The 14,474-nt window shown below is 32.9% G+C and overlaps 1 protein-coding gene across 4 annotated transcripts; it reads right to left on the bottom strand.

The window, feature by feature from the left end:
• Nucleotides 1–1,051: 1,051 nt before the first annotated feature.
• LOC118035070 (TMV resistance protein N) lies at nt 1,052–6,854 on the bottom strand. 4 transcript variants are annotated; one of them, XM_073410457.1, is made up of 9 exons: nt 6,594–6,854; nt 6,084–6,184; nt 5,330–5,822; nt 5,087–5,175; nt 4,068–4,999; nt 3,679–3,954; nt 2,721–3,569; nt 1,980–2,594; nt 1,052–1,839 (listed from the first exon to the last, which is right to left on the bottom strand). In XM_073410457.1, the coding sequence occupies exons 2-9, from the start codon at nt 6,160–6,162 to the stop codon at nt 1,129–1,131; spliced, it is 4,044 nt and encodes a 1,347-aa protein (XP_073266558.1). In that variant the 5' UTR covers nt 6,163–6,184; nt 6,594–6,854; the 3' UTR covers nt 1,052–1,128. The 4 variants fall into 4 exon arrangements, with proteins under 4 accessions (XP_073266558.1, XP_034896451.1, XP_073266557.1 ...); XM_035040560.2 differs by having other exon boundaries at nt 4,068–5,175; XM_073410456.1 differs by lacking the exon at nt 6,084–6,184 and having other exon boundaries at nt 4,068–5,175.
• Nucleotides 6,855–14,474: the final 7,620 nt, after the last annotated feature.

Here is a 14,474-nt window from a genome sequence, read left to right as displayed (position 1 = left end):
TTAATGTGTTTAGTTAAAAAAATGCTTTTTAAATTGAGGTTATAAAATAATTAAAAAAATACTTTTAATTTAAATATTGTAGATTTAACTACCATTATTACATCATAAAATAAATAATTATATTTTTCATGATGTCTTAAGTACACAACAATAAAAACTGAATTTTTTGTTACTTCATCAAGTGATCTCCTTCTAATTTTTTGAATAAAACTGAATTAAAATAAAAATAAAAACTGAATTTTTTTTAACTTGGTCTGACACGACAATAACATAATTGGAATTGCGATCAAATTCCACAAATGTTACGTCATCATGCTATATCCTTCTAATTTATGTAGTGTTATTAAATAATATTAAATACTACTTTTTCAACTAAAACTCATTTAAAAAAAAAAAAACAAATTACAATTTCATTACGTACAAAATTTATTCGACAAAAACTACAATTTTTATGATTTTTTGAGCATGCAATAAAATTAAGTAAAATATTATCAGGAATAAAATTGAGATTACAGTATAAGTAAATTTAATTCACCTTAAACTAATTTTTTAAAAAAAAAAAAAAGTGTTCACGTTACATGAATAGTGCGAGTGAAATCACTGGTTTTTTTTTAATTGCACTGATTTTCAGAAAAAAAAAACTTTTCTTGTTTTTTCGAAATTAAAAAAAAAAAAAACTAAAACTCTAATTTAAGTTTAGGGAACAGTGCGAGTGAATTTTACTCGCACTGTACAGTGTAAACTTTTCTTTGTTTTTTGAAAAAAAAAACAACTCTGATTTAAAAGTTTAGGGAACAGTGGAGCATGGCTCCACTGTTCTAGCGTTTTTCCTTCAGGAGAAGCAGTATTTTGCTGCTTCTCCAAAACCTCGGTTTCAATTTAAAATTCAGTGGGCCCTACTAGTAAAAAGCAGGTTTTGTTTTGTTACCAAACGAAATTTTGCGTGGTTGCGGGTGAACCTCACCCGCAACCACAAAACCAAACACCCATTATATCTATCTATAGAATATCCTATAACTTATCTAACACATTATCTAACAAGAAATAAGACTTCAAAAATTAAAAAGGTCTGATTTTGAATTGGTTGATTTTACACGAGTGGGGAGTTTTCTTAAACCAATCCCTCGACTAATTAAGATCATCAGGTGAGAATTTTTGCATGATTTTGATTTTCCATAGGCTGATCGCCCGAATCAAAAAGGCTTTCCATTGCTGCCTTGTTGAAAATCTCATTGAACCATGACGGGGATGATGAAGCAGATGATATGGTGGTGAAGGTATCGTTCTATCGCTTTCAACTTCGGATTGTTGGTTGTCAATCGCATGATCCGACGATCCTGACCCTTCAAATGAAGTCTCGTAGTAGTCCATGTCGTGATCCCCCTCTGAACCTTCAAAAGACTCTTGGTTGCAAATGTCATGACTCAATGCTGGAATTTCATCGTAAATGCTCCGTCCAAATGGATGTGTCTTTATCACATGGATCCCACATCGTACCACTTCACTGTTTTCGGACCTCAATATCACATGTAGTTCCAATTCATCATCTCCATAGTATTTTTCCATTGCTATCTCAGGTTTGCTTATGACTATTACCCACCTACCACGGAAATAGGGTCTTGCATGTGTAGCTTCGAACAATGGAATACCATTTCTTTTATTTTTTATAATAGCCTCGTATTCTTGACACCCACCACCTGAACAGACAACCCAAATGGCCAAGCCTTCGAAAACTGGAGGTATACGAAATGATAATGAACATCCTTCTCCACGGCAGCTGAACCAATTTGGAATCATAGAATAATCGAAGGCTCTGTCATGATGATAATCGAAGATTCTCTGCATAAATATTGAATTCAAGGAATGCTGAGATTTTAGACATTGATTAATATATATATATATATAGACACATGTTATTTATGTGTGCGCACGCGCTAATTGTGTGTTTATTTGTGTGCAAGAAGAGACAGAACTAGTACCTCAAGAAGCCGATCCTTGGTATATTTTGATAAATTACTGAGACCTTGCTTGCCGTCAATCTCAAAGAAATTGTATAGCTCATATTGAGAAAGATATGGTGGTGCAGGTATTACTCCATCTCTTCCAACTTCAGACTCATGATCCCACTCTGACCCTCCAAATGAATCTGTCTTTTCAACTATCACATGGATCCCACATTCGAACACTTCAGTGTATTCTCTCAAATTATCGAGCATGCCCAGAAGTTCCACGAACAGTTCCAATCCCTCATCTTCACAATATTCTTCCATTGCCATCTCACTTATACTTATATATCTCAACCAACTTGTACATTCACCTTCGTATAACGTTCCTTCAAACAATTGAATACCGTTGCTTTTATTTTTTATAATAGCCTTACACTCCAATATGGTGGTACCAGAACTACCAATTGAGCCTTGACAGACAACCCCAACGACCAAGCCTTGGAAAACTGGAGGTGCATGAAATGATAATGAACTTCCTTTTCCACGGTAGCTGAACCAATTTGGAATCATAGTGAACTTATCTCTGTGGCTGAACGTATAACAACGATAGAAGAGAATTTGATACCCGTAACCACCATAGCACAATGCCTGTATATATATATATATATATATATATTGATTTCAAGGAATGCTGAATATTTGACATTAAGTAATGTATATACAGTATGTGTCAATTGTGTGCTTATTTGTGTGCAAGAGAGATAGAAATAGTACCTCAGCAAGACTTCTCTTATAATTATTTGATAACTTGTAGTTGGGAACATAGCGAATAATCCAGCCATGATTAGTTAGACCTTCCATGCCTTGAATCTCTATTAAATGCGGACAACTAGACAGATCCAAATTTAGATAATTTTTTGCTTGGGTTGGTAGTCTTACCATTTGCATTGACCCGCAACCATATGCATCCAAATGTTCTAAATTTGAGGGAAGCTCTGGGATTGATACAAGATTGGTGCAATACTGAACGGTCAAAAACCGAAGCTTAGAAAGGATGCTGATGCCAGAAGGCAAACTGAAGAAATTGTTTCCTGATAGATCCAACTCTTCAAGAGAGGACAAACCTCCAAAATCAACACAGTTAGTTCGGCATTCAGACAAACCATAACCAACAAGTTTTAGCTTTTCCAATACTCTCCAAACAGTGGAAGTTGGAGTTAGCAAAGCTGAACTCCAAGAAGAATTTGGTGAAGGCAGATATGGTAAGTTCCAAACAGTGGAAGTTGGAGTTAGCAAAGCACAATAGTGTCCGCGCAATGACAACTTCCTCACACACTTTAAATATCCAACTGATGAGATAAATTGCTCGTTGTTAATTCCATTTGCTAGAAGCTCAGTGAAGGACTCGATATCACCCATGCACTGCGGCAGGTCCTTAAGTTGTGAGCACCCCGAAATATTCAAACACACAAGAGACTTTGAATGTCCAATAGATTGATCTACCTCAACTAAACTTGAGCAACCTTCAAGCAGTAGTTTCTCTAGTCTTGAACTGTGCAAGTTTGGTGTTTTCACAAGGTTCCTTGAATAACTGAGATCAAGGATCTTTAGTTTGTTGAGAATCTGTCAGAGCAGTGAGGAAAATAATTAAGAAGTAATCATCAAAAGTTGTAACTTGTAAATATAAATTACATAATAAAGAAGTTTTTGGGCATTTTGGTATGTTTCGCACCTTTTCTTCCTTCCATAGTTCTCTCATGTTACTGTATTTCATATCAATAAAAACTACGTGGTCCAGTGTAAAATCGGATGGTAAAAATACCAAAGGACATTCAAGCCAACAAATCCACGTCAACATTTTAGAAAGTCGTTCGAAAGATCCGGTGAGATCTACTCCATTGATTTGCAGTAATTTTAAATCTTTCATATTTGTAAATGATCTTGTGCTTAATGATTTGTCTTCTGATCTTGTCACATCCAGTGTAAGGCCCTTTACAGCTTCTGTTCCCTAAAAAAGCAAAAAAAAAATAAATTCAATAGAACTTTTATATAATTGTTTGTAATAAGTTTGACAATAAAGATACACATGAAAGTGCTTTTCTGTATGCATTGAGTTCTTACCATCTGCATCTTGAGTACTTTCCACGCATCCTCTTGACACCAAATTCTGCTCCTTTGTGCAGGATTTTGAGGTGACTCTTCCTTAACGATCTCCCTTCCCATCGCTTGTAATAGATCATGCATGCTTATCGTTCTAGAATCATCAACTTTAATTAGAGACCTTTCAATGAGAGTTCCCAAATCATCTTCTTGATTGTAACCATAACGTCCTTCTAGCACTTTTGCTACATATTCTTTCTTTCTACCAATAAAGAAGCATGCAATATCAAGAAATGTATTCTTTAGTGTAGGTTCATCCAATGTGTCAAAACTTATTCTAAGTTTTTTTTGAATTTCATGGTTTGGAAATTTTCTCAATCTGTCAATTACAGATTCCCATCTACCTTGGTTTTTCCCAAACAAACAAGAACCTAAAACCTCAAGAGCTAAAGGAAGTCCTCCACAGTATTCGACTACATCATTCGAAAGCTCAACATAATCTTTTGCTGGCTTGGTGTCCCTAAACGCATGATGACAGAATAGCTGAAGGGACTCATCTGGGTACAATTCTTGAACCTGGTATCTTTGATCAGCTTCAAGAAGTAAGCGTTCATCTCTAGTTGTAATTATCACCCTGCTTCCGGGACCAAACCAGCTTCGCTCTCCCATCAAAGCATTTAATTGGTGCAGATGATCCACATCATCAACAACAATAAGAACTCTTTTGCGCCAGAGTCGTTCTTTAATCAGAACCTTTCCTCTATCAACATCATTGATCTTCTCAGCATTTTGTGTTAAAATATCATGAAGTAGTTGTTGTTGTAGAAGAACCAAATCATTAGGTTCTGATTTTTCTTTGACATTCAAAAGAAATGAGCTTCCCTCGAATCCATATTCACAGTCATAGCAGAGTTGATTAAATACAACTTTTGCTAAAGTCGTCTTTCCTATTCCTGGCATCCCATGTAAGCCCACAATGCGTACATCATCTGTTGCAGTACTTAGGAAGTGAAAAATATTGTGAGTAAGCGGATCAATACCTACTAGGTGCTTAGGAACATGTAAGTACTTGGGGTCCAATTTAGTCAGCACATCCTTGATAATCTTTTGGATAAATTTTGCTTCATGCCTGTTTATGGACAAAAGCAAGTCATTAGTCATTAATAGCGAGACAATGAAGTATGTTCAAAATGTATTTTATTGTTTCACATTGTAAAATAGATAATGTATAATGACTCCATATATAAATGTGTGGAAGTGAATAGGATAGAGAAAAGGCATACCCATTTGCCATATCTTTGAGATTCCAACCAGATAGATTTCCTGCCTCTTCAAGAGCTTCTCTCCACTCCTTCACCTTCTCGTTAGAACGTTCTTCATGTTTAACAAATGCTTCTGCAAAACTGCCGGTCTGTTTTCTCACATCTGAAGGATCAATGTCATAGAATATAGGAAGAGCGATCTGACCAGTTTTCTTCTTTCTGCACTTGAGAATCTCCACAAGTTCATTGAGACACCATCTAGAAGAAGCATATCCTTTTGAGAAGACCACTATAGATATCTTTGATTCTCGAATTGCCTTGAGGAGATGATCGGAGATTTCTTCTCCTCTAGGAAGTTCATCATCATCTCGAAAAGTGTGGATTCCTGCTTGGACTAAGGCAGTATATAGATGATCTGTAAATGTCTTGCGAGTATCTTCTCCACTAAAACTCAAAAAGACATCATAGGCCCCTTGTGGTCTAGATCGAGAAGAATCTGGCTCTGTCATGGCAGCTGCAGAAATTAAGGCACGATTAATTAATTAGCAATGAATAGATTGCAGGAGGTATCTACTATCTTGCAATTATAAATAGTAAGGGATACATGTGAAGTGATCATCAAAGACAATACAGATAGATGAATGTGCTGAGTAGGAATTTCAACGCAATTACTATTAGAGAGTAAGGTAAGAAAATCATTCATTCATTGAGTTTCACCTAATACTTCAAGTTTAGCAACCAGAGAACATAAAACAATAGCATTTAAAAAGCTTACTGAAGTCAGCTTTCCTTCTCTTTCGCGAGGATGAATCATTTTCTTCATCTTTGGATTGTTTGCGTTTTTCTGTCGGCATTCTAAAATAGAATGATCTTGTTCTAGAAGACATGCAAGGAATTAACTCAATAAACTCATCAAAGATGTCTATCTGAACATAAAGCTTTCAAATTATTGTTATGAGTAAAGACATGAAATTAAAACAAGAAAGAAGCAAAGAAGAGGTATAAGCTATACCTCTAAAATAACAAAGGGTTGGTTGGATTCCACAAGCTATGAAATTGCAGCAATCGGGAACGGTAATTTATTTCAACTACCCAAACATATTTTTCAATTTGTTTTTAATTTACATGTAGTTTCAAAGAAGCAAAGAAGGGTTATATACTAGCAAAAACATGACAGCATAAAATCCCACGTAGCAATTATCTTGTTTCGCAATCTTCTTAGTGTTAATATTGCTGTAAAACTACATGCATTCATGCAATCAGAAGCAACAATCGCAAAGGTTACCTCAATATGGTGTTTGAGTTGTTCGGATTCCACCAACCTGGCGACTTTAAAGGTCAAATAGCAGCTCTCAGAAAGGTTAGCTGAAGAGTAAAGTAATGAGGACTGAAGGATAGTAGAGGCAATATTGTTTCGGAGAAAGAATATAAATCCTTTTTGCAGATTATTAGCAATAATTATCAAAGATGAAGGGTATCATATATAGGAATAGGAGCTTGGAAATTTCTTTAGCAGCGTGTGATCAAGGTAATTTCTTGGTTGTTGCTGATTGATTAGGGTTGTTGCAATGATTTTTTAAAATAAAAAAAATATATATATTATTTTAATATTTGTTTTAATAAAAATCATTTAAAATACAATTCTGTTTCCAAGTTTGAGCCAGAGATGTACAGTGCATCCGCTGAGGACGAATAATGAGTGGTTGAAGCCTATTTTGCGAGTTATTAAAGACTTCTTCCTGTCAGTCAATGCGGGTATAAATGCGGGCAGGACTTAAAAGTCTATTTGGTGGATTCGATCTCAAATTATAGTTAAAAATAGAAATTAAAATAAGAAAAACAAAATAAACATGGTTTAGATTTTGACATGGAAAACTTCAACTTGATCCCTTAAGTTCTAGTATTTCTGTCATTTGCTACCTTTGTTTTCCAATGATGTATAACTTAATTTTTTAGTTCCTACTGAAAATAAAAATATTTTAATATAAGTAGAGTTCCCAGCCCAATCAAATACAACACCCAATGGATATTTAGGCGAGTCTTGTTTGAAAAGTCCCATATTTGATGTTGCGGGGCTATTCTTAAAATTAATTTTTATTTAATTTTATAGAGATTAAAAACTATCTCAAAGAATTTCAATGATTTAAATTCTAGAGTAAAAAATATTTTTATTCAGTAAAAAATATCCCTTCTTGTTTATGCATTTATTTTCTTATTTGACAAAGCCATGAAAAATTTTCTTTTTTAATCAACACCACAGGTTTTTTGAATAAAAATTAAAAAAAATAAAAATAAAAATTCATAAGAATTCAAATAATTTAATTTTAAGAAGAAAAATATATTTCCTTAGCCAATATTCCCTTTTCGTTATTCCTTCATTTATTTTTATTTTGATGAAAACATATTTTCTATTACAAGCTTGGTTTTTTATATAACTTATCATGATTTGTGAACTAATTTTCAACAAAAATAATAATAAATTTATTTTTTATTTTTATTTTTTATATAACGAAAAGATTGTCGCAATCCACAGCAGTGATGGCGAGTGCTACACGTCTAGGCATCGATCTAGCACCATTGATTACAAAACCGCGTTGATGGGTATGTCATTGGCAGCATCACAATCAAATGGCATAATTTTCCACACGGGAAACTCAGAAGCTCAACCACTTTGCTTCCCACTTTGCTTCCCATATCTACTAATCATGAACCACTTTTCAGTATGGAAAATGTTTTTTGAAAAAAGTTTAATTTTTTTTATATTTTTTATTTTAAATTAATATATTTTTTATATTTTTAAATCATTTTTAATATGCTAATATCAAAAATAATTTTTTAAAAAATAAAAAAATATATTTTAATATATTTTAAAAAAAAAAAAAACTAGTATTACACTTCCCAACAATCACCAGCATCACAATCAAATGGCTTAATTTTCCACACGGGAACTCAAAGGACCCTGGCCCTCATACTCCATCTCCATGTAAATGGCATAATTGAATGATTTATGAAACATCATTGCAATATTTATTTAAATCGATACAAAAAATATTTTTAAAAAATAAAAGAATAGAAGAGCCATGAAAAGTCAGGACAGATAGACCAAAGCTACGAGGCTTGCATGCTTAGCCCATAAAAATCCTAGGCACATATAAGACTTTTGATAATTGATATTAGGGGTGAGTATTTTCGGTTCGGTTCGATTTTGAACTATAAAAAACAACCAAACCGGTTCTCTGTTTTTATGTGGAAAAAAACCAAAACCGAACCGAAACCGAGTCAAACCGACCGGTTTCGATCCGGTCCGGTTCGGTTTTTAATTTCAAAAAACCGAGAAAACCTATATGCTCATATTTCTTCTCGAACTCGCCAGTAAGATGCCATTTTATAACTATTTTTTTCCCTGCATTGTGCAAACAAATTAAAAGCCAAAAATCAACACCACTGATTTCATTCCAAATCCAAAAACTCTGTTATAAATCAAAACCCAAAATTTCTTGCAAAATAAACATGGTTTTTCCTATATTTTTCAAATACGCAAATGCCAAAAATCCAAACTCGATTTTTTAAAATTAAAACCCCAAATCTTCTTATACAAATACATCTTATCTTCCCTGCATTTAAAAGAAAACTCATAAGCTAAAAAACAAAACCCATGTTGAGAAAGATGGAGGGGGGGCTGCTGGGAGGGAGAGGGAGAGAAAGAGGAAGCGGGGGCTGCTGCTAGGGTTACTGGAGAGAAAGAGTGAGGATAATTTTTCTATTTATAGTGCTTTTTTTTTAACTGGTTCGGTTCGGTCCGGGTTAACCGGTTCCTGCATTACAAAACCGAAAACCGAACCGAACCGGGATTTTTTCTAACTATTCTAATCGGTTTTTTTTCTCGGTTTGGTTTTTTTGGTTAATTGTTTCTCGGTTTTCTCGGTTTTTCCGGTTTTCCGATTTTTTTGCACACCCCTAATTGATATTATTAACCCAATCAATGTCAACGAAGCTAATGGTCCTAAGATGTAGCGTGTGTCATAGCTTAATTTTTAAATTTTTAAATTTTAATTTTAATTTTTATAAAATGAAATGGAAAAAATATAATGAATGAAGAAAGATTAAAATTTGAATCAAGACAACACAAATTAAAAATTCTTAAGAATTAACCAGGAAAAAATTGTAAAATTAAAAGAATTGATGAGTTTTTAGATTTAATTAAACTTTGGATTTGTTTAATTAATGATATCAAAGGTTTAATTGATGAATTGATAAGTTTAGAGATTTAATTGAACTTAAAATTAGTTTAATTAATAAATTTAGAAGCTTAATTAAAAAAATATCAAAATTTAGAATCAATTAAGAGCTAAATTGATTAAACCGGAAGTCAATGATTGTTTTGTAAAAATACCTAAAAGTACTTTTTTTGGGTTAAATTTATTAGTGAGGAAGGGGGTTGGAAACCTTTTGATATTGTTTTAGTGTGATGCATATATATTTTATTTCAATTTCGTTACTTGTGCTTTTGCAGTATAATCTTATAAGACTTCAATGTTTTATACATAACATTTATAATTAATAAGATCCATGCCTTGTAGCTATTGCCCTGTGTAAGTTGATAAAAAGATCCATATATGGTCTTTTATGAGGAAACCAAGTTGATAAAAATATTTATTTTTTCGCAGTTCTTTTTTCCGTAGTCTCTTAAAATATAGATAATTACTCAATTGCTTAAAATAGTCAAGAAAACAAATATATTAGAAACAATTGGCATTTAACACCCATGAAGATTTTGTTGGATAAGTTTTTTTAAACAACCACAGCCCATTAGTCCAATAATTTTACTATATTTATTTAGTGATTTTACACAACAAAATGATAATATCATAGCTAAGTGGGCATAAAGTGGAGAGTTTTCTTAAACCAACCCTTCGACTAATTGTGATCATGAGGTGAGAATTTTTGCATGTCTATGATTTTCCATAGGCTGAACGCTCGAATCAAAAAAGCTTGCCACTGCTGTCTTGTAGAAAACCTCATTGAGCCATGACGGGGATGATGAAGCAGATGATATGGTGGTGAAGGTATCATTCTATCGCTTTCAACTTCGGACTCGTCAAATGAATTGCCTGCTGAATTCCTTCTCTCAGCCCTGCTTTTTTGTTCGCGGGTATAGTCTGATATTTATTATTAATTTTATTCATATAAAAATATTTTTATTATTTTAAAAAATATTTTTTTATCTTTTTTATTCATATAAAATATATTTATTATTTAAAAAATTAAGATTATTCGTTCTACCGTGTTTTTAAGAAACCCAACAATAACATCATAATCAAAAAATATAAATTTCCACGGACAACTTGCATATTTAAAGGCATGCGTTAAAGATAAAAATTGATTTTGACATATCAGACTTGAACAAGTAAAGTTTAATAGCTTACAAGTAAAGTTTAATAGCTTAACAGTTTACATTTGGTAATTTAATTGCGCAGACACTGTAGCAAGGGTGCAAACCCACACACACTTGCAGAACCAACTGGTTACTAGTCGGAATCAGTAACCGGGTCAGGCCGGGCCTAGCCCAGCCCAGCTCATATGACTGGGCTGAAACCAGCCCGGTGCAAAAAATTAGGAATGAAAAATATTTATCAACATTAGAGTTGGAAATATTCATAAGTACTATTCACTGATACTAGAGTCATGAACATGATAGGAAGAATAATAAAAAAAAGGAAGAACAAACTCTTGGTGATTTTAAACAAAACCAACAATATAGTCTACTTTAGACAGGACGTGTAAAAGATGATAGCATCTTATATTTCATGTAACTAATCTCGTACCATAAAAATCTTTGTTGACTAGTTAGGGTTATAATGATTCTAGTGACTATAATATTATGTGGCGACTCTTTGAATTATACATTTCTCTTCAAAGAACAAGATGTTAAATATATGTTTTTTTTTCTCATGAAAACTTTTAATTGATCATCGTGATGTCCGGGTGTAAACATGCATGAACTTAAAAACCTTATTAATAATAATAATAATAAATATCTAACCATGTAAAAAAAACTCCAACCACTTAATTTTATTTAAGCATATTTTTCTACTTTTGTTCATATATCCAGTGGAACAACAGCCAGGCTTTTTTCACCTTATTTATAAAACTAACATTGAAATTAGAAAATCTGATGTGCAAAGTAACGAATGGTTTATTTGGCTGTGATGATTTATACGAATTTTGACTCACAATACATCACTCTGAAAAATAAAGGAAACAAATTCTAAACAATTTTGGCTCTGATCTATTATCATGTTCTTTACCATAAATTGAAATGCAACTATTCAAAAGAAACCATCAACTTAAATTCCAGCAGCGGCAGCAATCATAGACCCAAACTCTGATTTGATAAATTTTAAATGTGATAATAACAATTAATCTACTCTGAAAATAAGCTACAAACGGTTTAAACAGTACTTTAAACCGACCTCAGGTTTAAAGGAAAAGCAACAAAATAAAAAAAGAAATCCAAAAATACTAGATAAATACAAAAATTTCCAAAACGAGACCAAATTTGGGCATATTCCCATCCTTGTAGGTAAGGAAGCATCGGATCAAATTAAAAATTCTGCCATGCTATACCCTGTATTCAGACTTCTTCTTAGACTTGGACTTGTCACTCGTTGATGCATGAGGATTGCTGCGGAATGCAGTACTACGGATGTAGAATGTTTATTTGTCATGCATTCAGCCATGAGAGGTAGAATGTTATTTGTCATGCATTCTTTTCTTTTCCATCTAATTCAAACGTCCATTGTAAATGAAAATGAAAATTATATCTAATAATTCCTCACCCATATTGATATCAATCTTTCCTAGATGGTCAAAAGTTTATCTAATAGTAGTACATTTATACGTTGCAGGAATGCCAGGTATGACTACTTATTGTGGTTTTTATGAGCTTTGCTCTCCAAAGAAAGGGGAGTATTTCTTTGTTTCAGCAGCTTCTGGTGCAGTGGGCCAGCTTGTTGGCCAATTTGCCAAGGTATTGGGTTGCTATGTTGTTGGAAGTGCTGGAAGCCAAGAAAAGGTTAGTCAGCCGATCATGAGTATGAACCGTGTGAAACAACTGACTTGTCCTGTTATTGCTGTTCAGCAAGTAAAACTGCAAGCTTTCAATTTATTGCCACATATTTAAGTAGATGACATGAAAGCAAAGAAACATCTGTAACCAGATTCTGTATGGTGTTTGCTTTTAATTTCTCTTATCAATCTTAAGGTTGACTTGTTGAATAACAAGTTTGGATTGGATGAGGCTTTCAACTATAAAGAGGAGCCAGACCTGGTTGCAACCTTGGAAAGGTGAGTAGCAAGTTTTTTGAACTGAAGTTTGCGCCCATATTATGTGGGAATCTCTTAGAAGCATCAAATTGGGCTTTTCGCTGGCCGCAACATAGGAAAACAAGTGATTGCAGTTGCTCATGAATGACTATCTTCATGTTGCTTACTCGTAAGAAATCTTCTAAATTTCTCCAAAGAAGTTGTATTTCAATCCAGTTATATTTTAATTTGATTGCATCAATGATATTGTACTAAACTATGCAGCCTTTAAGTGGAAATGCATGAGGTGGCTAGAGTTCTGGATTCAGGTCATCCAGACTACAGGAAAGGTGACCTGATTCGGGAAGAGCACAGTCTCTTTACAGAAACAAAGGGACTGTTCAAAATTCAACACACAGATCTGCCTCTTTCCTATTATACTGGAATTCTTGGTTTGTTTTCCTTATCTTTTGTATTTGATTTTTATTTTTATCAAGATTAGGTTGCTGTGGTGCTAGTGAAATCCATGGACGGAAAGTGTGAACTGAACTTGTTGGAGGAAAGATGTTGGATGCTGTGCTGCTCAACTCGAGGTTGCATGGACGCATTGCTCTGAGCCCGAGCATATATAGATAAATCTACCAAACTCAACATTAATCTTTGAATTAGAGATATGTTTCTGTGATAAAATTAGAGATGTTTCATGCTATTAGTATGTTCTATTTGGTAATGTGATCCGGAGGCTTTCTTCTTCTTTTTTTTTCCTTTTTGTTAAAAAATTCTTGACCCTTTTGAATTTTAACAAGGCAGTGCAAGGGCTCTGAAAAAAGCGTAGGAAAAATCAAGTGTTAAAATTATATGATTTTATAAGTAAATATATATTTATTGTCTAAAATTGAGTTAATATAAAAAACTGATAAAACCAGACTAAAATCATGATTTTACTACCCTTTTTACAATAATTCCAAAATTTTAAGTATTATCTTCCTCAATATATATCCTTATGTTTACTCATTAATGCATGAGCCCACAAATGCTTATATCTATGGATTCTTTCTTTAATCAATAGTGTAGAGATGAAGAAAACATGGTCTTACTTTAACACTTTCTAACAAATAAAAAATTATCTATTACGGAATAAAACTTTGAAAATTCTTATATATTTTATAAGGATATATTTACAGATAAGAGTGACAAACAATACTCTAAAGTCTGATCTACCATGCGTCTATGCTAAAATACCATAGTTTTTTAAACAAGTTTACAATATTATAATCTATCTATAGAAAATCCCATAACTTGTGTAAGACATGATCTAACAAGAAACAAGACTTCGGGCCTGTTTGGGAGTGCTTTTCAAAAGCACTTCCTAAAAAATTTAAATTTTTTTTTTTTTTTGCTTTAAATTAATATGTTTTGATGTTTTCAAATCATTTTGATGTGTTGATCTCAAAAATAATTTTTAAAAAATAAAAAAAATTATTAGCATGTTTTTCTAAGTGAAAAGTACTTTGAAAAGCAACAGCAACCACAATCCCAAACACCTTCTCAAATTGTTTTTTTTTTTTAAAGTACGACTTTGAATTATTTGATTTATTATTTGTTTTAGATCATACAAAGTCTATAATTCTTTAATAATTCTCTTGTTGAAGTTCATAGTGTGTAAAAACAATATCAGTCTATTGCTATCTAAAATAACTACTACATTTATTTAATTATTGATTTTACACAACAAGATGATAATATCATTGCTAAGTGGGCATAAAGTGGGGAGTTTTCTGAAACCAATCCCTCGACTAATTGAGATCATCAGGTGAGAATTTTTGTATGACTATGGTTTTCCATAGGCTGAACGCCTGAA

This window comes from Populus alba, chromosome 7 (assembly GCF_005239225.2).
Source record: "Populus alba chromosome 7, ASM523922v2, whole genome shotgun sequence".
Classification (NCBI taxonomy): domain Eukaryota; kingdom Viridiplantae; phylum Streptophyta; class Magnoliopsida; order Malpighiales; family Salicaceae; genus Populus; species Populus alba.
Note: the sequence above shows the minus strand (reverse complement) of the source record. Positions and strands in the feature narration are given on the sequence as shown.

What these genes read in the sequence shown, in the direction of transcription:
- LOC118035070 (XM_035040559.2), bottom strand. Translation starts at nt 6,195, where the DNA reads ATGTCTTCTAGAACAAGATCATTCTATTTTAGAATGCCGACAGAAAAA. An exon ending in CTCAAAGATATGGCAAATGG is followed by an intron (nt 5,176 to 5,329) that starts GTATGCCTTTTC and finishes GTCCATAAACAG; the next exon opens with GCATGAAGCAAAATTTATCC. An exon ending in AACTATGGAAGGAAGAAAAG is followed by an intron (nt 3,570 to 3,678) that starts GTGCGAAACATA and finishes CTGCTCTGACAG; the next exon opens with ATTCTCAACAAACTAAAGAT.